Source organism: Eschrichtius robustus, unplaced genomic scaffold (genome assembly GCF_028021215.1).
Source record: "Eschrichtius robustus isolate mEscRob2 unplaced genomic scaffold, mEscRob2.pri scaffold_281, whole genome shotgun sequence".
Lineage (NCBI taxonomy): Eukaryota > Metazoa > Chordata > Mammalia > Artiodactyla > Eschrichtiidae > Eschrichtius > Eschrichtius robustus.
Window position 1 is genome coordinate 188,235 of NW_027175262.1, and position 22,764 is coordinate 210,998.

The 22,764-nt window shown below is 58.8% G+C and overlaps 1 protein-coding gene across 1 annotated transcript; it reads right to left on the reverse strand.

The window, feature by feature from the left end:
* Nucleotides 1–12,079, reverse strand: B4GALNT4 (beta-1,4-N-acetyl-galactosaminyltransferase 4). The gene is made up of 20 exons (XM_068534331.1): nucleotides 11,926–12,079; nucleotides 8,884–8,987; nucleotides 8,486–8,581; nucleotides 8,311–8,406; nucleotides 8,144–8,234; nucleotides 7,960–8,060; nucleotides 7,729–7,796; nucleotides 7,457–7,535; nucleotides 6,191–6,257; nucleotides 5,924–6,058; nucleotides 5,727–5,836; nucleotides 5,508–5,608; nucleotides 5,330–5,430; nucleotides 4,339–5,254; nucleotides 2,223–2,512; nucleotides 1,902–2,055; nucleotides 1,689–1,761; nucleotides 1,431–1,584; nucleotides 957–1,083; nucleotides 1–463 (listed from the first exon to the last, which is right to left on the reverse strand). Exons 1-20 carry the CDS (start codon nucleotides 12,074–12,076, stop codon nucleotides 340–342), a joined length of 3,138 nt encoding a protein of 1,045 aa, XP_068390432.1. The 5' UTR covers nucleotides 12,077–12,079; the 3' UTR covers nucleotides 1–339.
* Between the last annotated feature and the right edge of the window lie 10,685 nt (nucleotides 12,080–22,764).

Below are 22,764 nucleotides of genomic sequence, written 5' to 3' on the forward strand. Positions count from 1 at the left end.
TCAGAACTAAAAAAAATATTTCATTTCATTCTGAATAAAAAACGGAACAGACAGAACTCTTGGAAATCCTGAAACAATGTCATTGCTACGGCAAAATTTCACAGAAATCATCGCACAGGGCGTGGGGGCCAAGCCCAGGCCCCGCCGGCTATGACGGCCGCCTCTCTGGGGGGGGGGGGCACAGAGGGGGCAGCAGCTTGGGGGACCAGAGAGGGGCAGGCACGGGTGGTGGCTGTGCCCCTGGATGAGCCCCGCTGGGTCCCCAGGGTCCAGGCTCAGAGCCTGGCCTCCAGCTGCCATGGCAGGACAGCAGCCGGGGCTGGGAGGGGTCGCTGGTCCTCAAGGGGCCTCCTTGTGGGCGGCCTTGCGGCTGCGCACGCCCCACATCCCCCGCTTAGAGTGGTAGTGGTGGTAGAAGTTCCGCACTCGGAGCCGCTCCACCTCCAGCCCTGCCTGCAGGACCCTGGGTGGGGAGGGGGAGTCAGGGCTGCCCCTCAGCCCAGAGGATCTTTGGGGGGTGATCAAGACTGGGGGTATGGGGGTGAATGGGGCTGCCCTGATTCTTCAGGACCCTGCAGGGGGAGGGCATGCATGTCAGGGCTGCCCCTGAGCCTACAGAACCCTGGGGGTGGGATGGAATGGAAGAGGTCACGCCCCTGGTCCAGGGGCTGGGGTGTCAGGGCTTCCACTACTGTCCAAGCCCAGTAGGAGGAGAGGGACCCAGGAGAGGCCTGTAGGGTCTGCGGGCAGAACTGGTTCAAGGGCTTCCCTGAGTCTGCAGGATCCTGGAGCTGGGAAGGGGTTTTGGGGAGTGGGGTGGGGTCCAAGGATCTCTCTAGGCCTAGCTCTGGGGGTCGGAGGAGGAGGAAAGCAGAGTCCTGTCAGCATGTGAGGCCCCTCCCACCCAGGGGAGGAGGATGTGGGAGTCTCAGTCTCCGCTAGGGGGAGGGGGTCACCTGTCCAAAAGCTCCCAGTCCTCGCCGCCCCACTGGTCCCGGAACTCCTCAGTGTTCATGCCTCCAATGCGGTCGAAGTCGGACTTGTAGATCCCAAAGAGGCCGAAGCCGTTCACCTCCCAGTAACCTGGCGGGGATGGGGTGCCCTTCAGACACCAGGTCCGGCAAGCCCTTCCTCAGGAGGGCTCTCGGGGTCACTCCAATGTGTCGGTCATAACCTGGGAGGCCTGTGCATGACTTGGGTGTTGGAGAAGGTTCTTAGGGGCCGAGCATGACCCTGGGGTTACTGGGGGGAGGACTTGGGGGTCCTGGGCACTCTGGGGGTCCTAGAGGCCACAAGGAGTCCCAGGCGTTATAAGGGGCATTGATAGGGCCCTAGGCCTGCCTTGCAGGTTGGGAGGCCCCCGGGGGCCTGGGTTTTGCCCTGGCACGGGTGGGACCCCTGACGTTACCGAGGGGCATTCAGGGCGTTACCGTGAGGGTCCCCTGGCGAGCTCCCGCAGCCCAGCCGCATGACCACGGGCGCAAAGGCCAGCCTGCCCTCCACGCAGTGCTTGCGGATGCCATCCAGGATGCCGGGGGGGAAGTGGATGTGCAGGTCGCAAAGGAAAACGATGCTGCTGGCATTCTGGAGACGGCGGGCAGGTCTGAGCCTCGCCCTCTCCTCCGGAAGGGCACCCCCCGCCCCCAGCCCATCTCATTCTCTCCACCCGCACCATCCTGCCCACGCACCTCCACCGCGGCCACTCCAGCTTGCAACCCCGCGGAGCGCTCAAAGTTCCCGGTTCGCCTTAGGTATTGGTATCTGGGGGAGGAAGGGGATATGGGGTGGGAAATCACAGCCACCCGTCTCTGGGGGCGGGAGCGGGGGCAGGAAAACCCACGCCGGTCCGGGAGGAGGGAAGATGTGCTTGGCCCTCCCCGGTAGGTGGGGGGCGCCGTTACCTGGGCAGTGGCGCCGCACGGAGGGCCCGCTCCACGTCCATGTCCTCGCTCTCGAAGTCCACCAGGATGACACTGAAGCGAGAGTCCCCTGTATGGGCGTGCAGCGCAGCCATGTCTGCCAGGAACTGTACCACCCAGCGCGCCTGGTTCTTCACTGGAGGAGGATGGGGATACTGAACCCACCTGGACCCGACCTGGCGGTACCCTGCCCAGGACCAGTGGCACTCCCCCCCTCCCCATAAGGCCTGCTGGACAAGGCTCCCCCCCGCCCGCCACCCCGCAATCCCAGGTGGCTGGTCGGCCAGCCCCACTCCCGCGCACCTGGCACGATGAAGTGCACCATCACATCCTGGCGCCAGGCCAGGCGCAGTGGCCGGCACAGCTCCGGGCGGCCGTCGGGGCGCGCGGAGGCGGCTGGAGCGGGCTCGGGACTATCCCCGTCTCCATCTGTGTCGCCGGCACGCGCCCCGGGCAGGCGCAGGAAGACATACTCAGACAGGCGCAGCCGGCGCCCGCCGCGCTCCTGGAGCTCCAGCTCCAGGAGGAAACGGCTTCCCCGCGCGGAGTCCCGGCGCTTCTCCACGTTCACGATGCGCAGAAGAGCGTACCGCCTGCGGGGCAGGACCCAGTCAGCCCCCTCGGGCTCCGAAGCTGCGTCCACGACTCCAACCCCATTCTTCCCACAAGCCGCCCCCAGCCGCAAAAATGAGGTGGCCACTCAAGTGGGGTGCCGCACGCCCCCCGTCCCCCATCACACCTCAAGGCCTGCTGGGGAGCTCCCTTCTCAGAAGGCAGGCCCACATTCCGGGGCTCCCTCTCCGTGGGGCAGCCCATAAGGGAGGCGTCCCCAAGCCCAGGCCAGTCCTCTCCTCGGTGCCACCACTCCTGTCCACAGCTGCACGCTCAGAAACCTTTAGGGGGGCCCACTGCCCACAGGCCGAGGTTCAGACGTCTGAATTCTAAGCCGGTAAACGGTGTCTACCTTGTGGCCTCAATATGCCCTCAGGTTAGATGAGCAAGCTTCCTCTTCCCGTGGGGTCTTTGCCCTAGGTGTCCCCTGCCTGGATGCTCGCCCCATGCTCCCCGCCCTCCTCTCCAAGGTCCTGGGTGCCTCCTCTGAGAAGCCTCCTTTTTGCCCCCCCAGCACCAGCGCAGGGGCTGCCCTGATCTCTGGGGAAGAAGCCTCCGGGCCTTCAGCTGCTGGCCCTTCCCCAGCCCTGGCCTGGGAAGATAGGGCCTCGCCCTTGACTAGGTCACTCTCCCTTCTATCGCACGTCCCCGCCCCCCGCCCTTTGCAGCCAGTATCCCTCACCCTCGGAGCCTACCGGTGTGACCTCCCAGGGGTCTAGATTCCTCCCTTCACCCCCTGCCCATCCCCACCATGCTCTCAAGTACCAGGGACTTTCTGCCCCAAACGCTCTGGGTCTGTGCTCTCGCTCCTTGGGCCACCCACACCCTTGCACGGCTTAGGGAAGGTGGGGCTGCAGCCATGACCTTTCTGCTGGACAGACCCCCTCATGCCCATGGGACAAGGAGCTGCTCCCAGGAAGCTCAGAGCCAAGTGCAGGCTCGCCTTCTCAGAGCCAAGTGCAGGCTCGCTTTCTCAGCCACCTAGAAATCAACCTACCCCAGCCCCTGCCAAGGGTCCAGGCCATCCCATCGCTGCCCTGGACCAAGCCTGTCAGTCATGGGCTCCCCCTTCCACCTCCTCCTCTCCAACACAGCCACATGCTTGTCTATGATCCAGATGGGCCAAACCTGTGTCCTGCTCTAAACTCTGTATCGGAGGCAAGAAGAATGACTCCTGCACCTGGCCTTCAAGGACCATGAGGCCTGTCCTCTGCCCACCAGCCTCCTGGCCAGCCTTTGCCAGTCTCTGCAGGTCCTGCCCCTACTTAAGGGCTCAGCACAGCTCTGAGAACCCCTCAGGGCCTCCCCTCAGGTCAAATTGGGGCCCCCACTCTCCAACCCTCATACCTACTTCGGGTGGAGACAAGACTGGATTCCTGGGGCCTGGGGGAGACCAGAAGGGCCAGTGGGGCAGGAACCCTGAGCTCTCCCCCGAGGACCAAGACCCCAGCCAGCAAGGTGCCAGTGGGGAGAGGGATCCAGGGGTTCCTAGCCTGGCCTTCGTGTGTGTCTCTATCTGGAAGAGAGACGTGGGTGGCTCGGCTCCATCCTCAGGTCCAGGTCCAAGGTGACAGGTGTGGGGTTTGGAGGTGCAGGACAGGGGAGCCAGCCCTGGGTGTTGGGGGAAAGGCTCCTAACACAGGACAGGGGCCCTGGGCAGTAAGGGGCCCCAGAAGGGTGAGAAGACACTTCCGGGGAGGGGGGGCGTGTACCATTCCCAGAGCAGCGCCCCGTTAAACCCTGGGGAAGTCTGAGGGTCCCACGGAGGCCAAGCGCGTCCCTTCCCACGCGCGCCCCGCCCTCGCACCCTCCGTGGCGCGCGTTGAGCCGCTCCATGTACTGGGCCACCACGTCCACGGCCTCGGCCTCCGGCAGCTGCAGGTTCCCCGACACGTTGCAGCGCAGGTCGTTCCAGTCCGAGCGCAGCATCTCGAAGTCCACGTTGCCCACGCTGAACGTGCGCTGCCAGTTGATAGCGTCCTCGCGCCAGCGGCCGCGCCCCGGGCCGGCCTTCTCTTCGCTGTCCTCCGACGCAGCCTCTTCGCCCTGCGCCCCTTCCTCGTCGTCCCCTTCCTCCTCTTCCTCATTCTCCCCGGGCAGCTGTGGCCTGGACACCTGGGACAAGCTCAGGAAGGAGGTCACGGGCTGCGCTTCGGACGAAGAGTTCGAGTCCGCGGTGGGGGCCGTGAGTCCCGGCTCGCGTGCCTGGCCCTCTCGGCTCCCCTGGGTGGCCGGCGCCGGGGCCGGGGGCCTCAGCTTTGCGGCCTGGGGGCCGCCGGTCCTGCGGCCTCGAGCCCGGGGTGGGCGTGGGCGCGCGCGCAGCTGCACCCGGGGTTGGGGTCTGGGGCGCAGGAAGACGCCAGGGAAAGGTGGCCGGGGAGGGCCGCGTGGGCTGAGCTGCGCCGGGGCCCGGGGCGGGGCCCGCAGTCCCGGCCGCACCCGCGTGACATACACCTTCGGGGGCCGCTCGGCCGCGGCTGCTGGGCGGGGCGGAGGGGCACGGCCCCAGAAGAGCGGAAGGGGGCGGGCGGCCCAGCGCAGCGCCCGCGAGCGCCGGGGGGTTGGCCGGCCCAGGGGGGCGGGAGGCGTTGGCAGGGTGGGAGTGGCCGGGGCCTCGGTGGGGGCCGCGGGGGCGGGGGGCCGGCGGCCGCCCTGCGTTCGGGGCGCCTCGGTGGGCTCCAGACCGTCGAGCAGCTCCCCGTCGTCCTCGTCGTCCAGGAAGTCTGTGGGCAGCGCGGGTGAGCTGCGGCGCCAGGGCGGGCCCAGCTGAGGGGGTGGGGGCCGCTGGGGGCACTCACCGTCTGGGTTGAGGAAGAGAAAGGCTCGGCGCTGCACCTCCTCCTCTTCGTCTTCCTCTCCCTCCTCCCGGTCCATCTTCATGTATTTGTAGAACCCAAACCTGGGGCCGGGGCGGGGCGTCAGAGACCAGGCTCGGCCGAGGCCCCGCCCATTCTTCCTTGGGCACCACCCACCCACCTTTCCAGATACAGCGGCGACTCGCGGTAGAAGCACTTGTTGTCCGTCTCCATGTGAGTCAGGCGTGTGTGGTCATTGGGATAAACGAAGGACAGGTACACCTGGGGCGGGCAGAGGGCTCAGGTTGGGGCGTCTTCCAGAGGGTCTGGAGGAGGCTCCGGGAACCCTGGGAAGAGAGAGGCCTGGGTCTCAGGGAAGACCTTGGTGAGGGGCACTTACAAACTGCAGTCCCTGGTATCTTGCGATGGGAAAGTCCTTGACAACGTAGGTGGGGGCGTAGGCGCAGGGCTCCAGCACATTCTCCAGACTCCAGGGCTCCACCCGAGGCGCTACGGGAGGCGTGGTCACATTGTGACCTGAAACTCCTGCCCCGCCCCCCACCCCACCCCACCCCACCCCGGGGGGCCTCCTCTCACTGAGGAAGAAGGTGTCTCGGGGATCGGGCCGCAGCATGTCGGCTCTGGGCTCCTCCTGCAGCAGGCGCCCCCCAACGTGGCTGGCTGGAGACTGGGGCACGTGGGCCACGTGGTCCATCTTCAGGGCTGACTCATCTAGGGGCAGAGGATGTGTGGGGACCCCAGGAGTTCCTAGAGACCCCTCCTCACCCATACCCAGACACCACCCCAAAGAGGCCGCCCATCAGGAGCCCTCTCGCTTCCCCATAGAGGCACTGGGCTCCGCACCTGTATACAGGGAGATGTGAGCAGAGCCTATGACCTCGAACTTCAGACCCGGCAGGAAGGCTCGCCACTGGGGGTTCGAGAGGGTGGTCAGGACCAAAGGATGGGGGTCAAGGTGGGAACACAGCTGGGTCAGGGAGGAGTGAATCTTCCCTGACGTGGGGCTGGGGAACTAGTAGGGGCAACCCCTTCACGGACGCAGGAAGCTTGGGGTGGGGGGGTGGATGGGAGAGCGGTCCTGAGAAGGTACAGCAGGGAAGCTGGAGAGGCCCAGAAGGCTGGGGTCCCTGGAGGCAGATGAGGATGCCTTTCCTGACATCCTGGGTGCTTCCTGACCTTCTGGTTATGGCCTCTGCCCCCACCTCCTCCCGGTTCTGCAGCCACTGCCCTTCTGGAGGTCAGAGCTGGCCCCCCAGCTCCCCGCTGGACCTCCCCATCCCCACTTACCCCACTTCTGTGGCTGGGCCTTCCCAGTCTCCCTTGCAGACTCTCCCTCCCCCACCGCTCTCATGTTGGGGTTCCTGGGGGCTGTCCCAGGCCCTCTTCCCTTCCCAGCTCATCCTGGGCCCTTAGTCACCCCCTCGGCTTCCACAAGATCACCCCAAATCTGCATCTGCAGTCTGGACCCTCTGCTAAGCTGAGCTGGGGTGATGCCCACCACACACAAACCAGACACCTGCAACCTCCCACCACCCCCTAGCCCACCCTGGTCACCACCTCACACCCAGCTAGGCTCAGACTCTCAGTCGCTGGGCATCTCCCTCTGCCCCCCCCCGCCCCCCACCCCGACCTTCCACTTCTTCCATTCCCACCTCCCTGGTTCAGGGACCGATGGATGGCCACCCACGAAAATCCCTCCCAACAGGCAGCGGCCAGAGGGTTTTCCCTGAAATGCAAATCCAGTTGCCTCATCCTCAGGAGGAAGCCCTGCCGGATCTGGCCACCAGACTGCTTGGAGTTCCAGAAGACTCCAGGTGGTTCCATTCCTCTGCTGCTCTCGAGACCTGGAATTCATCTTTGCACCCCAGATTCTCTCCCCACTGGTCTCCCTGTGAAATGTCTCTCATCTCTCAAGAATCTGCTCAAGGGCCACTTCCTCTGTGAGCACAAGCCCCGTCCCTGAGCATCTGCTTTGTCAGCTAGATGGGAAGCTTCTCTGGGGGGGCGGGCGGGGTCCACACCGTTGTCCTGCGGGGAGTGGCCGGAAAGAGGAGGGCAGGGCAGGGGAGGTGGGGTCTCCAGAAGCCCTCAGAGGGCAGCCGCACTCACGCCCACTTCCACGTGGTCCGAGCCGCGGTCGTCCTGCTTGTGCAGTAGCTCAAAGTAGTACCTCCGGGAGGCCATGAGCCTGGGGACGGGAGGAGTGAGGGGGCAGGCCCGCCATGCCCCAGAAGCCCCAAACAGATGGGGAGCCCACAGGAGGTGGGGCTTGAGGGGGCAGCATAGCAGCAGCGGCTTCACGCATGCACGTGTCACCCACTCCTCACACACACACACACACACGGGTACACACTCATGCACACACTCCCACACTCACTCACCGCCTGGGCTTGGACACCTGGGAGCTGAACTTGGTGAATTCTCCGGGTGCTGTCCACTCCGAACCAGTCTGGAGGGTAACAGAGAAGGGGCAGGGGGCTCACGCTCTCCTTGGGGCACCAGCCCCATCCAGCCCCCCCTCCTGAGAAGCTGGAGGGGCCAGGTGACCAAGCCGCAGGAGGCCCACGAAGACAAGCGGTGTGGATGGAGGGCTGGGCTGCGTGTGGGGGTACCTTGCCCACAAAGGCCACCAGCTGGGCGCCCGCCGGGCTCTCGGTTGGGCTCAGCCAGAACTCCGAGTTGTCATCCGAAGCCACGGAGAACTGGACATCTCCTAGGCCACAGGACCACAGGACAGGGCTCAGGGGTCGGTGGGGGCTTCGTGACACCCTGCCCCCCACACCCCCATCCCCGCACCATCTCTCGCCGGGTGGATGAAGCCGAAAATCCGGAGGCCGTAGTTCTTCCACTTGGGGGACACAGCCAGCTTCTTCACGGTGGTGCGAGTCTGGGGGGGGCAGCGGCCTCTGACGTCAAGGCCCCCGCCCACCTGCGGGCCGGCCGCCCCCCACCCCAGCACTCACATGAGGGAAGAGCGGGAAGTGCAGGTTCCTCCTGAGATGGCCCACGGCGCCCCCGCACCAGTCCTCGAACACGTGCAGGTTCACCTGCCCCTTGTACTGGGGGTGGGAGGAGGGCTTACCTTCTGCACAGCTGCCCCCGGCCCTCCCCAAGCCCGAGCCGCTGGGCAGAGCTCACCTCCTCCCGCCACGAGGGCGCCTGACGGGTGAGGTTGAGCGACAGTGGCCTTCCAGCCCCCCCGGGAAACAGCACGTCTGGGTCCCGACCTTCGGGCTACGGGAGAGAAAGGGCACCAGGGTCAAAGCTGAGAAATGTGAGGGCAGGAAGAAGTCACACAACCACACACAACCACACACACACACACACACACACACACCAGGCTCAGACACAGTGCGTGACACAGCCCGCCACACACGCCGGTTCACTTCACAGACATCCCTTCCACATGTAGCCACGCTCCGTGCTGCAGCGCTGTGTCCTCCCTGCACACGGCCCATAGGTCCTGAGGCCACCGGCACAGGAGTGGCCTTGGGTCTCGTGTGTGCTGTGGTGTTCCTCCCCGCAGCCCTGCTCACCACCCGCTCCTCCTCACGGCTCTCGCTGGAGTCCTCTGCCCTCTGTGTGGACAGTGCAGCCCGGATGCCCCGGCCATCTGTCACACCGCTCAGCTTCTCACCATCTGTGGGCGGCACATGAGGCGTGACTGGGGTCCAGGCTCTCCAAGGCCACAGCCCCTGCCGCTGGGGTCAGCTGGGGGCAGGATGGCCAGTGGTGTCTCCACTGAAGCCCTCCCTCCCCACGTCTGCCCCTTCATGCTACCTGATGCCCCACCCTACAGCTGGAAGTGCTCTCGGCTGGGCCCTTCTCCCACATCCCACCTCCGTGGGGACGGCCCTTGCTTGAGTCCCCCACCTGGCTTTTCCCAGCCCCCACTGGCATGAGGGAGCAGTTATGTGTATGCACATTGCTAGCATATATGCATGCACACACACACCCGTGGGGCTGTTGTCATCAGTGACTCTGCCTCCAGGAAGGCCCCCAGGATTGCTCTGTGCCCTCAGCACTTTTCCTGTGTGCTGGAGTGTTTTGTGTCTGACTCCCTTACCAGAACTGAGAGCCAAGGGTTAGTGCTGGAGTTTGTTGTCAGGCGAGCTGGCACTGTGGTCTTGAGGCTACCCCAGCCCCGGCCCATGGCACGTGTGCCACCTGCTGCGCTTGAGGCCAGGGTTCAGGACCAAAGGAGCCCTGTTACCCACCTGGGCAGAGGAGGGATTGGCACACTGGTCCAGCTTCCAGAGGACATGGGGCCAAGGCGGCCCCGGAGGGAGACTGTCCCCCTGGGGATCCCTTCCGTGGACATCTCTAGAGCTCGGCACCCCCCTAACTCCCCACGCCTGGGGCAGACCACCTCCACACCCCTGCATCCCTCAACTTCCCAGACCTCCTCCCTAAGCTGTGGGCCTGGGGTTCCATACCCTGGGATCTGAGCCTCCGAAGGCAAGGCTTTAATGTGCGCCATCTCTGCCTCTCCTGGTGCTCCCATCCGGGGACCCCCAGTCCAGGAACCCCTCTCCTCCAGGGCCAAGCCTGGGCTTCAAAGTCTATGCCCGTCCCTCGATCCAGACCCCAGGAGCTAGGTTCCCGGACTGGCACAGTTGGCCTGGGCCCTTTCTCTGGGGGAGGGGGCTGCCCGTGGTCTCGTGCCTGCGAGACTCCGGTGGTGCCTGCCCACTTGCTTCTCCCCCCAAGTCACTGTCCTCCGTCCAGCAGGGAGGCGAGCCCCTAAGAGGCTCCCGGCCAAATCCCCACAGCCTGGCCCTGATGCTCCCCGCCCACAAGGTAACTCTGGGGGTATTGGGAACCTTCCACAGTGGGGCCCCAACCCAGGATGCCATCACTGTCCTGCAGGGGCTGAGCCCCAGCACAGCGAGATCCAGACGGGCCTCCTGCCTCCTGGCTGCCAGCACCTCTGCCTGCACAGGCTGCTGGACCCCGGGAAGGTAGCCTTTCTGGTGGGAGTGAACACAGTGCTGACAGGACAGTCAGAAAGGCCTCAGACACGTCCAGCTGCTCAGCTTCCCACAAGCCCTGCCCTGGTGGGAGCCCAGGTAGCAGGACAGGAGGCGGGGCTGCAGCCCCGGGGGCACCGGCTGGGTCTGCTCCTGGCAGGAGCTGCTTGAGGGTTTGATCTTCCATAACCTTGAACAGCACCCGCCCACCCAGGAGCAGCAAGGACAGCTTCCTCGCCGGTCCAGCTGAGAGCAGAGGAGGTCCCAGAAGTGGGGTTCCCACACCTCCGCCCCCTCCCGGCTGCTGAGCTAGCCTCCCCGGCTGCTCGGGAAGCCAGGCTAGGGAGAAGTGTGGTTGCCCAGAAAACCACAAGGCAGCTGAGCGGGAGGCTGGTTATGCTCTGCGTCACTGGGTCTCGCTCTGGGGTCCTGCCTTATTTGATGGTAGCTAGGGGGCCTCTATGAGGGACTGAACAGTGCTGGGGGCCCCTACAGGGTGTGGTAGCTGTGAGATGCGTGGACTCTGGGGGTGGGGTGGGTTGGGACAAGCCTCTGACCCCTGGCCTGGGGTGTCTGTGGTGCCAGCTGTGCGACTGAACAGGGAACTCTGGACCACTTGGTGGAGTGGCCCAGGACTTCATGGGTCAAGATCATTGTTCTGAGTCTTTGGGAAGCAAGATTCTCACCACCCATCCTCAGGACACCTCGCTTCCTTGAGAAGGGCCAGGAGCAGCTTGGCTGGGACCTCCCTGCCCTGAGGTGCTTCCTTCTCTCTCTCTCTCATCACCGCCCCCGCCCCCCCCACCCCCCCCACCCCCGCACTCTGCTCCTCCTCCTCCTCCAAGTGTGTGTCAAAAGTCACCACCTCCAAGAGGCCCTCTAGGATCCTCCTAGCTAAAGTGGCAGGACTCCTCCCCAACTCTTTCCCACATCGCTCACCAGGACCTGATTTGTGGGTTCACTGTCTGCCCCCACTGGAGCGTGAGCTCGAGGAGCCTGGGAGAGTTCACGCCAGGCAGTTCGGATCTCCCCAGGCTGGATCCCTATCCCCATGCCTCACCCCGCCTCAACACACAAGCGTCTCAGTCCCTGATCACAGGTTTACCTAGGGCACCTCCTCCAGGAAGCGTCCCAACTGCAAGGGTCAGCTCCCTCCCGCCAGCCCCCTCTCTCTCCGTCCTGAGGTTGGGTCCCTGCCCCTCCCCAGCAGATGCGAAAACCGAGGCTCTGCTACGCAGGCACGTGTCGGAGGCGCAGCCAGACTTAGCCTCTCGGAAATCCCAGCATGCAGGCTCCGGTGGCGGAGATCTCCCCAAGAGCCCACCGTTAACCCCGTCACTCACTACCCGCTCCAGGCCAGACCCCGGCGTCCGCCGGGGTTCGGGGACGCTCCCCAGGAGGGTCGCGCACGTCACAGCTGACGTCATCGGCGTTCTGGCCGGGCTGAGCCGAACCGCGCCCCCTGCCCCAATGTCGCCGAGCTGGGAAGGGCGGACGGGGTCTCCGGGCGGGTCTGACCCACGCCGAGGCCTGGGCGCGATGGGAGGGCCCGGGCCCGGCGCTGCTCGCGACCCTCCCCGCCCCCAGGGCGCGCGCCCCCTCCCGTACCTCGCCCGTAGCCCAGCCGCTGGCGCAGCGCGCGGCCCTGGCGCACCAGGCTCAGGTGCACGTACGTGAGCCACGCGGCGCAGGTGAGCAGCACCAGCAGCAGCAGCAGCTTGATCTGTTTGCGGATCTTTTTCGCCGGGAACCACGGCATCGCGGCCGCCTCTGCCCCGGGCCGCGCTCAGCGGCGCCGCCGCGGCCCCCCGCTCCAGCGCGCCCCGCGCCGCGTCCCCCGGGCCCGCATGGCCCTTTGTCCGCCGCCCGCGGCCCCAGGGTGCGGCCGCGGCCCCGGGCTGCCCTTGGCCGAGGGCACGGGCTGGGCGGCGGAGCGGCTGCCGGCGATGCCCCCGCCCGGCCCCGCCTGGCCGCTCGGGCTCCAAGCTCCTGGGGGCCTCGGCGGGACGGAGGAGCATCCACGCTGCGGTGCTACCCACCGTGAAACGGGCCCGGCCACCGCGCCGCGCGAGCCAATCCGGGCCCGGCCAGCCTGCGGGGAGCCAATCCACGGCGCCGGGGGCGGAGCCGGCGAGTTAGGGTGTGCCCGCCGCTGGTCTCCACGCAACGCGCGCGCATCCACCTGGGCGCGTCGGCCCGCGCAGCGCGGGGACGCGGGGTCCTGGGGATGCGGAGGACCCGGGATGCGGTGTATGGGGAGGTGTGGAGGGCCGGGGACAGGGGTCAAGGGTCAGAGAATGCACGGGACAAGGAGTGGTGCATAGGACCGGGGGACATAGGGACCCGGGGTCACGGGGTGTAGTGATGGAGGCCGCGGGAGGAGCAGGCTATGGGTCGGGGGACAATGGGGACACGGGGAACAAGGGTGTAGGGACGCGTGATGGGGAGACACTAGGAGCTCGGGGAACGTGAGGGGGAGGATGCGGGCAGCCTGGGCTTGCAGTTGGAGTAAGCCTCTTGCTAACAATGCAGCCAGGAGGAATGGGGCTCAGACAACGTGGGGAGGAGAAAAAGGAAGTTTGGGGGAGAGACATAAGGGGGTAAGTGATGATGGTGGGTCAGCGGGGCTGGGGGCGCGTGGGTGCACAGGCTCCATGCAGGCAAGACTGAGGAGGGTCTCAAAAAGCACCTGGCTTCACCCTGAGGGGCATGAGGAGCCACCAGAGGACTTAACGTGGAGGGCCAGGGTCTGACCTGGCTGCCAGGTGGACAGGGGCAGCAGAGGCGCGTGCTGGCGGCCTCCACTGAGGGCAGGGTGAAGAAGGAGAGGAGGTGCCCCGGCTGTCTGGAAGGGGGCAGGAGGGAACCTAGCCCTCCCATTTCTGACCTGAGCCTGGGGTCCGAGGTGTGGCTCTTGCTGAGCTGGAGGTGGGAGGGGAGTGTGGGCTGATGCTGAACTTTGCCCACTTGGTTCCCATTCCTGCCTGGGCCACCGCCACCCCCGCCTGCCCTGTCGTCTCCTCCAGCCCTCCCTCTGCCCAGCTGCCAGGCTGACTCCTCTCTCTGTCCCTTCCTCCATCCGTTAGCGTTTTCTGTTATTGTGTAACGAGCCACCCAGCATCAGGGTTGTAAAGCAACTGTTAGTTAAGCTCCTGGAGTCTGTGGTTCGGGACTTCTGACGGGGCCCCGCAGGACAGCTCTCCTCTGCCCCAGGATGTCTTGGGCCTCAGGCGGGAAGATGTGACCAGCTGGGGGCGATTCCGGTGGCCGGGCTGGACTCATCTGGAGACTTCTGCACCCTCGTGTCAGGGCTTTGGCAGGGATGGTTGGGCTTGGCCAGGATGATTAACCAGAGCACCTGGGTACGGCCACTCCGGGGCAGTGGCCTCTGGGCTCCAGCGAACAGGGCAAAGCACCTGGAGAGTCACGGCATGCCAATTCTGCCACACGCTGTCATAGGCCACCCAGCCTTGAGAGGAGGGGACGTGGACCCCACCTCATCTTGGCAAGATCATCCAGGAAGTTGCAGTCTTAACACTGCCACACTATCCTTTTTTCCCTTTTATTTTGACCTCGGGGCATAGACTCAAGTTGGCCACTTTCCACCATCCTGTTGATCTGTCGTCTGTCCTGTGAGCGACCCCTACATCTCTTCAAACCTTCCCCTGCCCCATTCTTGTTCTTTCCCCTCCTCCAATCCACTTGCCATATCCATGTTGTCTGCACATTCATTAAGGTATTCATCACATTGTGTGTATTTTAAACACTATATCAATAGTTTTGTGCTGTAAATCTCATTGTGTTTCTCCAAACCTCACATATACAAATGTATATCTCCATGTTGCCGTGTGTGCGCTGCTTTCCCTGGTCCTCCACCATGTGCCCATTCGGCCAATAGATACCTGGGGTCCTTGGGAGCCAGAGACTTAAGGGGCACAGTAACTAACAAGGCAGATACAGTCCCTCCCTTCGTGGAGTTTCTATTTTCCTAGGCAAAGGCACATGTGAACAAGCAATAGTTTCCAATGGTGATAAGTGCTGTGAAGACAATAAAGCGTGATGATGGCCTAGAGAGATGAGGGGGAGGGTTTCTTCTTCTTCATTTTTTTTTTTTTCAAATGCTGGGTTTTAAAATTTTTATTTTATTTAATTAATTTATTTATTTTGGCTGCGTTGGGTCTTCGTTGCTGCGCGCGGGCTTTCTCTAGTTGCAGCGAGCGGGGGGCTACTCTTCGTTGCGGTGCGCGGGCTTCTCATTGCGATGGCTTCTCTTGTTGTGGAGCATGGGCTCTAGGCACGCGGGCTTCAGTAGTTGCGGCATGTGAGCTCAGTAGTTGTGGCGCGCAGGCTTAGTTGCTCTGCGGCATGTGGGATCTTCCCGGACCGGGGATCAAACCCATGTCCCCTGCATTGACAGGCGGATTCTTAACCACTGCGCTACCAGGGAAGTCCCACACACTTCTACTTTAAACCATTCTTAACTTCCAAATTAAAACAAAGGCAAAATCATGCTTCTGCTTAATATGATGCAAGTATCCTGGCTAAAAAGAGGTTAATCTCTCCAGAAGAGACTGATGAACGTTTCACATCACTTTATCCATCTTTGGGTGGTACTGACTCTAAATGAATAATACGTTCTCTTTAAGAATGTTGAACACGTGAACACTCTCAGAGAGAGAGTGTGATCATTAATAACAAACACTGGGATGTGAGGTCAACTATTGTTAACATACGTTAGGCAGAAGGGGTGGGAGAGGAACAGGGAGGAAGGAGGGCGGGTGGAACTAGTACAGGTGTGCCTTGCGTGAAGGGTAGGGTGAGGCTCTCGTTACTACGGCAGCCACGTGGTGGTCGCTGGCGCCTTCGTCCCCTGCCCACTCCACGTTCCCTGCGTCCTCAGCCAGCACCTCAGCTGCTCATGGTTCTTTGTCTGATGGAGTGGCCCCAAGGGTCTGTGCCTGTTTTGGGTGGTTCTAGTTTTCTGTTGGTGTTTACTCCAGGACCAAGGGGCACTCAGAGACACCCTAGAGTGTCTCCTGCCTTCCAGACATCGCCTGCTTACCCAGCTCTGTCATGAAAACTCAGCCCCCCCTCTATGACCGTCATCCCCGCCGGTGCAGTGAGCTTCTGTCGATTCCCTGGCGTGAGGAGCCCCCAGTGGCCAGGTGGCTGTCAGCTGCAGTCTGGTGTGCCCCCTGGTGGATGCGCTCTAGGGCTTGCCGGGGACTGAGGGGATCCCAGGATGTGGGACTTTCAGTTTTAAACCTAGGAAAGTCCTGGCAAACCAGGATAGCTAGTCACCCTAATGCACCCCTCCCTCGGAATCTGAGACCACTGGACAAGCAGAGCCCAGAGTTGCAGGGATGGGAAGCAAACATTTCACTGATGGACCCTTCGGGATAGTAGAACACTGCCATTCCTATCTCTTGAGAGCTGGTCCCGTGGATCTTGGCTGTGCGAGACCCCGTAGGTTGCTGATTGAGAGCATTACCCCACCTCCATAGTCAAGTCTCCCAAAGGCCATTCCACCCTCTGTCCACCCTTCTACTAGGCTGGCTGCTTCGGGGAGATGGGAACACGCAGGACCGGTGGACTCCATGAGCACGGGCCCACTGATGCAGTTCACTTGCCGTGAGGTGAGTGCCTGGTCGGGAGTCACGCCACATGGCGGATGGCGTGGGTGGATGCGGCTTTCTGTGAGCCCACGGGGAGCGGTTCTGGCAGAAGCACTGCAGGCAGGGAAGGTACATCCATACCGAGGAAGTGTCTATTCTAGGACGAACGAGGTGCTGCCCCCAAGCCACTGCCCCTGGGATGGAAGAGGGGCTAGTGGTGGTCTCTGCTTTTGGCAGTTGGGCTCTCGGCAGTGACAGCAGCCGGATAAGCCCTGGTGGTTGGATGTCCAAGTTGTGACGCCGTGCGGAGCCTCCCTCCCCCCGCCTCGGCCACTTGGCTCATAAACCGGCTGGCCAAGGGTGAGAGGTGGCGGGGAAAGCGGCTGACGTGCCCTCAGAACGGGCCACTTTGTCCTCTTGATGGATAAGGTCCTCCTTGGCTGAGGCAGCTCTCGTGCGACACAAATTCTTTATACTTTTTTCACACCCAGAGAAGTCCGTCTGCATACCTTGCCCCAGACGTCCTTGTCACCCGTTTTCCAATCACGTCCCTTCCTAGTGGCCGAGCATCCAGCCAGCTGGAGAGCTCGTGACTGCCCGTCCCCAGGGCAGGTCTCTGCCTCTTACCTCGTCCTGCAAGGCGGCATGAACAGCCAGGGCACTGCTTGTCCCTCTCTGAGGGCGCACCCTCATCTCTGTCCTGCAACCCCCTGACCGTCCACGTCTGGGCCAGGCCCACAGCCCCGTCTGTAACCAGGCCTGAGTTCCTTCCTTCTCAGGCACCTGGTCGTCGGGAAGCCCCACGAAGCCTTGCTGCGGGTTGAGAGGGTGGAGGCGATGCGACGGCTACCTGGTCATGCTTGTTCATGACTTTCACGTGACTTCCTTGGGCCTCCGGGACCCGCTTGAGAGCAATCACATACACGCCGCTTCCACTGACAGGGCACCGCTGTGCGCCCGGCCGTTCGGCTCGGGGGTCACACACCCGCCCGTGATGGCAGCTCAGGTGGCATAATAACCGCGGCTCATGGCCGAGTGCTCGGTACCCAGGCGGTTATCTTCAGAATGTGGCAGAGCTTTGTGACGCCACGGGGCCACACTCAGGCACCGCGGGCTCTGCTGGGTGGTGCGGCCCCTATGGCAGCGTGACGTGCTGCCGGGCTTCCTCGTCTCTGAGCCTCTCAGCTCCAGGGTCGGAGTGGTACAGCCACACGGGGTGAAAGTCGCCTCCCAGGAGCGAGACACGTCAGGCATCATGCCTCTTTCTTCCTGGTCGGAGGGACTGGATGCAGCCACTTGCCTGTGACTTGGGAAGGGATGTCTAGATGTGTACTGGCCTGCTGGAGCCCTAGGCATTTCAGAGGTGGCAAGCCTGGACTTTCTGTGGAGTTTATCTTCCACTCTGGTGTACGTTTGTCCTACTGAGGGTAGTTGCTACGTTCTGCTCATCGAGTTCGAACAACGTGGCATCACGCATGGAAGGACCAGTGTGGCAGCTGTGGGAGGGACCAGTGGGCCAGGTCCCCAGGGACTTGGTGTGCCATGGGGTCGCTCTGTCTCTGAGGGAGGGCTGTGGAGGGGTGCTGCTGTCTCTCGAAAGCCAGCTCTTCTGACGGTCCCTGCTAGCCGGGATGGAAAGACCCATCGCTCAACGGCTGGGCTCCCGGCTAGGAGCCAGTGGGGCTTTGCTTCAGCAGCGAAACCACGTCAGGAGCAGCGGCTGCGGTTGGAGTTGCCACCTGACTAGCTTTGCGGTCACTGTCTGTCGTTCTGCAGGACTCCGTCTTCTGCACAGGCCCAGTAGGAGAGGGCCGTGCTGGGCGTCCCACTCCTGGGCCCTAGGTCCTTGCCGTGGCACCGACCTCTGCACTGCCGTCGGGGAGGCCTCACTGCTTTGCTTCACTATCTTCCTCGGCCCAGGAGGTCCTGGTGGTTCCCCTCGGCCTTCCCCCCGTAACAGCCCTCCCTCTGCGGGACAGGACACCAGCACGGGTTCTGCCAGCTGCTGAGTATACCCACTCCGATGACTGCATTCTGGAACGGGGGGTGACCACACATGGGTCCAGGGACCCACTGGACCCACCGTTAGATAGACATGACCCAAACATTGTGGATCACCTGAGCGCCATAAGCCGCTGCTCTGACTGGTGGTCACAGGGGTGGCTTGGGTACCCTGAGAAGTCCTGGGTCTTTGCTTCCCCATCCTCAGTCACCTCGTAAGTGTCCCCGAGGGGCCTCAGGGGAACGCGGGGAGGAAGTTTCACAGTACCTTTATGGTCACGTGACAAGGTCCTTCCTCAAGGACACGGGCCTCACTCTCATCCAAGGAGGCTTTGGGTCTGTGGACCAGCTCATCCTGGGAAATTGGTCGGGGGTCTTTGGCTTTCTGTCGCGGTGATTTAAGTCAGGCTTCTTGTCATGGACTGAACGTTTGTGTCCCCCCTCCCCAAATTCACATGCTGTAACCCTAACCCCCAATGTGATGGCGTTTGGAGATGGGCTTTGGGGAGGTAATTAGGGTTAGATGAGGCCATGAGGGTGGGGCCCTGGTCTGATGGGGTTAATGCCCTTACAGGGAGACGCCAGAGACCTCGCGCTGTCTCCACGCACACCCCAAGGAAAGCCCGTGTGCACACGGAGGTGGCAGCCGCCTGCAGCCAGGAAGAGGGTCTCACCAGAAGCCGGCCACACTGGCTCCCTGATCTCGGACTTCCAGCCTCCAGGGCTGCGAGGAAACAAATGTTTGTTTACGAACGCGCTCTCGGAACGGGATTCTTTCGTGTGGAGCAGACTTACTGTGTGGATGTGAAGGATGAAGACAATAGAGGTAAAAGGCCCTTTTCATCACACCATGTCCAGGGTACATACTATCAACGAAACTTATGACTGTTGACGCTGGCTGTGATCACCGGGCTGAGGCGTGCTTGTCAGGCTTCTCTGCTGTAAAATTACTCCCCCTCCCCCTTCCATCCTGTGCCTTTGGGGAGGAGGTCCCCAAGCACAGCCTGCATTTAAGGGTGGGGAGAGTCCGGCTCTCCTCGCTGTGGGGTGGAGTGTTCACAGAATTTATTTGGAATTCTCAGCATGGGAGATTTGCCTTTTCTCCTCCATTTATTAATTTGTTCAATCATTTATGTCAGTGTGATCACATGGATACGTATTTTATGCTTTGGGTTATGGTACACTATTACTTTGTTGATTTTGTTTCTCAAATTGTTCCAGCTTTGGCTGCTGGGAACTCTGTCAGTTGGCTCCTGTGTCCCTTTGACACACCCTGTCTTTGTGTTTTCTGTTTTGTTTTTTTGAGCACCTCCTTACCTTCCGGCTACAAGATGCACCAGGCTCATCCTGTATATTTCTATTTCCAGTCCTAGGGTCAGCCATTTCTTCAAGGGATTCTGGATCCTTCCTTTTGTTAGAGAATGGTCTTGGAAACCCAGATCTGGGAGATAGATGTGTTCATTGCTGCTGGGGTCTTGTTTCTTTGTGCCCTCTCAGCAGACAAAGCAAAGAAATATATGTGCGTGCCAACCTTGCATACACACGCATGTTACAAATATTCCTGTGTGTAACCGCCTGTCTCCGCGTTAAACGAACGTGAGTTCTCACTGACGTCTCCAACCAGCATCTGTTATCCACGGGTCATTCTCCCCTTGGTCGCCTGTAACCTCCCACTCCTCCGGGGTGACACTCCCGGCCCCCACCATCCGTGTACTTTCCTGTTCAATCCCAGCGCACGTGTACAGCAGGGACACGGTTGTTAACCCATGCCCCATGGGAAACAACTTCACCACTAGAGCCCAGTGCTGTGTGCACGTCCCTTGCCTTCAGGCCTACAGACCCCGCTCGTTTCCAGAGTGACTCAGGTCAGCACCTTTTGTCTGGCCCCTCCTTGAGGGAGTTTCACACACTGTAAGGCAGGTATGTTCTCCTGTCACCGTCTGCATTCCTTCCTGGGGTTATTTGTTTTCTTATCAATGAGTTTTAAGAGTTCCTTGTTTATTTTGGACACAATCCTATATTGAATATATATTTTGGAAATATTTTCTCCTAATCTATGGCTTGTCTTTTCATTGTCTTTACAGTATATTTAGCAGAGCAGAATTTTAAAATTTTAATAAAGTCCAACTAATCAATTTTTTTCTTTCAGGGGCTGTGCTTATGTTGTTGTAGCTAAAAAATCATCACCAAATCCAAGCTCACCTAGATTTTCTCTTATGTTATCTTCTGGAAGATTTATAGTTTTGGTCTATGATAAATTTTTAGTTAGTTCTTGTGGAAAGTATAAGATCTGTGTCTAGAGTCATTTTTTTGCTTATAGATATCCACTTGTTCCAGGAAGTTTGTTGAGAAGACTGTCTTTCTCCATTGTATTGCCTTTGCTCATTTACCAAAGATCTGTTGACTATATTTGTATGGATCTATATCTGGACTCTCTGTTCTGTTCTGTTGATCTATTTATCTCGTCTTTTGCCAAAACCAGGCTGTCTTAATTACTGTAGTTTTGTAATAAGTCACATAGTATCAGTCCTCCAACTTCGTCATTCCTTTCAGTATGATGTTGGCTATTCTGGATTTTTGCCTTTTCATATAATCTTTAGAATCAGTTTGTCAATATCAACAAAATAACTTGCTGGGATTTTGACTGGGATTGCATTGAATCTATAGGTCAAGTTGGGAAGAAATGACATCTTAACAATATTGAGCTCCTGTCAGTGAACATGGAATATCTCTCCCCTTATTTAGATCTTTGATTTCATTCATCAAAGTTTTGTAGTTTTCCTTATGTGGATCCTGTACATATATATATATTTTTTAGATTTATACCTAAGTATTTAATTTTCTAGGGTGCTAATGTAAATAGTACTGTGCTTTGAATGTCAAATTTCCATTGTTCAATGTAAAATAGATAGCTAGTGGGAAGCAGTCGCATAGCACAGGGAGATCAGCTCGGTGCTTTGTGACCAGCTAGAAGGGTGGGATAGGGAGGGTGGGAGGGAGGGAGATGCAAGAGGGAAGAGATATGGGGATATATGTATATGTATAACTGATTCACTTTGTTATAAAGCAGAAACTAACACACCATTGTAAAGCAATTATACTCCAATAAAAATGTTAAAAAATATTTCCATTGTTCATTGCTAGTATATAGGAAAGCGATGTACTTTTGTACATTAATAACCTTGTAATAATCGCTTATGCATTCCAGGTGTTTTTTTATTTTTTGTTTTGTTAATTCTTTGGTTTTCCTACATAGACACTATTGTCATCTGTGAACAAAGATAGTTTTATTTCTTCTTTCCCTATCTGTGTATATTTTATTTCTTGTCTTATTCCATTATCCTGGATTTCTAGTATGATGTTGAATGGAAGTAATGAGAGAGGACATCCTTGCCTTGTTCCTGATCTTAAGGGGAAAACATCTGGTTTCTCACAATTAAGTATGATGTTAGTGGTGCATTTTTTGGTAAATGATCTTGATCAAGTTGAGGAAATTCCCCTCCGTTCCCATTTTGTTGAGAATTTTATTTTTTTAAATTAATTTATTTATTTTAAAATTTTATTATTTATTTATTTATGGCTGCGTTGGGTCTTCGTTGCTGTGCGTGGGCTTTCTCTGGTTGTGGCGAGCAGGGGCTTCTCTTGTTGAGGAGCACGAGCTCTAGGCATGTGGGCTTCAGCAGTTGTGGCACATGGGCTCAGTAGTTGTGGCTCACGGGCTTCTTAGTTGCTCTGCTGCATGTGGGATCTTCCTGGACCAGGGCTTGAACCCGTGTCCCCTGCACTGGCAGGCAGATTCTTAACCACCGTGCCACCAGGGAAGTCCCGAGAATTTTAATTATGAATTGGTGTTGGGTTTTGTCAAACGCTTTTCTGCATCAATTGATAAGATCATATTATTTTTCTTTCTTAGCCTGTAGATGTGATAGGTTACATTAATTGATTTTAAAAATATTGAATCAGCTTTGCACACCTGGAATAAATCCCACTTGGTAGTAGTATGTAATTGTTTTGTGGTGTATAATTAATTGTTGGATTTAATTTGCTAATATTTTGTTGAGAATTTTTGCAGTTCTATTCATGAGAGATATTGATCTGTAGTTTTCCTTTCTTCTTATGTCTTTATCTGCTTTTGGTTTTATTAGGTTAATGCTGGCCTCAGAGTGAGTTAGGAAGCATTCTCTCTGTTTCTATTTCCTGGAAAAGATTGTAGAGAATTGGTATCATTTCTTCCTTAAGTGTTTGGTACAATTCACCAGTGGAACCATCTGGGCCTGGGGCTTTCTTGTTTGGAAGATTATTAACTATTGATTCAATTTCTTTAATAGATACAGGCCTATTTAGTTTATTTCTCCTTGTGTGAGTTTTGGTAGTCTGTGTCTTTCAAGGAATTTGTCCATTTCATCTACATTATCAAATTTGTGGGCATAAAGTTGTTCATAGTATTCCTTTATTAACCCCTTAATGTCTGTGGAAACTGTAGTGATGGCCCCTCTTTCATTTCTCATTGTAGTAATCTCTGTTTTCTCTTTTTATTTCTGGTTAACCTTCCTAGAAGTTTATCAATCTTATTTACTTTTTTTCCCTCAAACAACCAGCTTTTGGTTCATTGTTTTGTTTTTTTTAAATTGATTTCCTATTTTCAATTTCCTTGATTTCTGTTCTGGTTTATATCATTTCTTTTATATTGTTTTCTCTTGGCTTATATTACCTTTCTTTCTCTAGTTTCCTAAATAAGAAGTTTACATTATTGATTTTAGGTCTTTTTTTCTAATATACGCATTTATACCATAGATTTCCTTCTAAGCGCTTTCACTACATCCCACACATT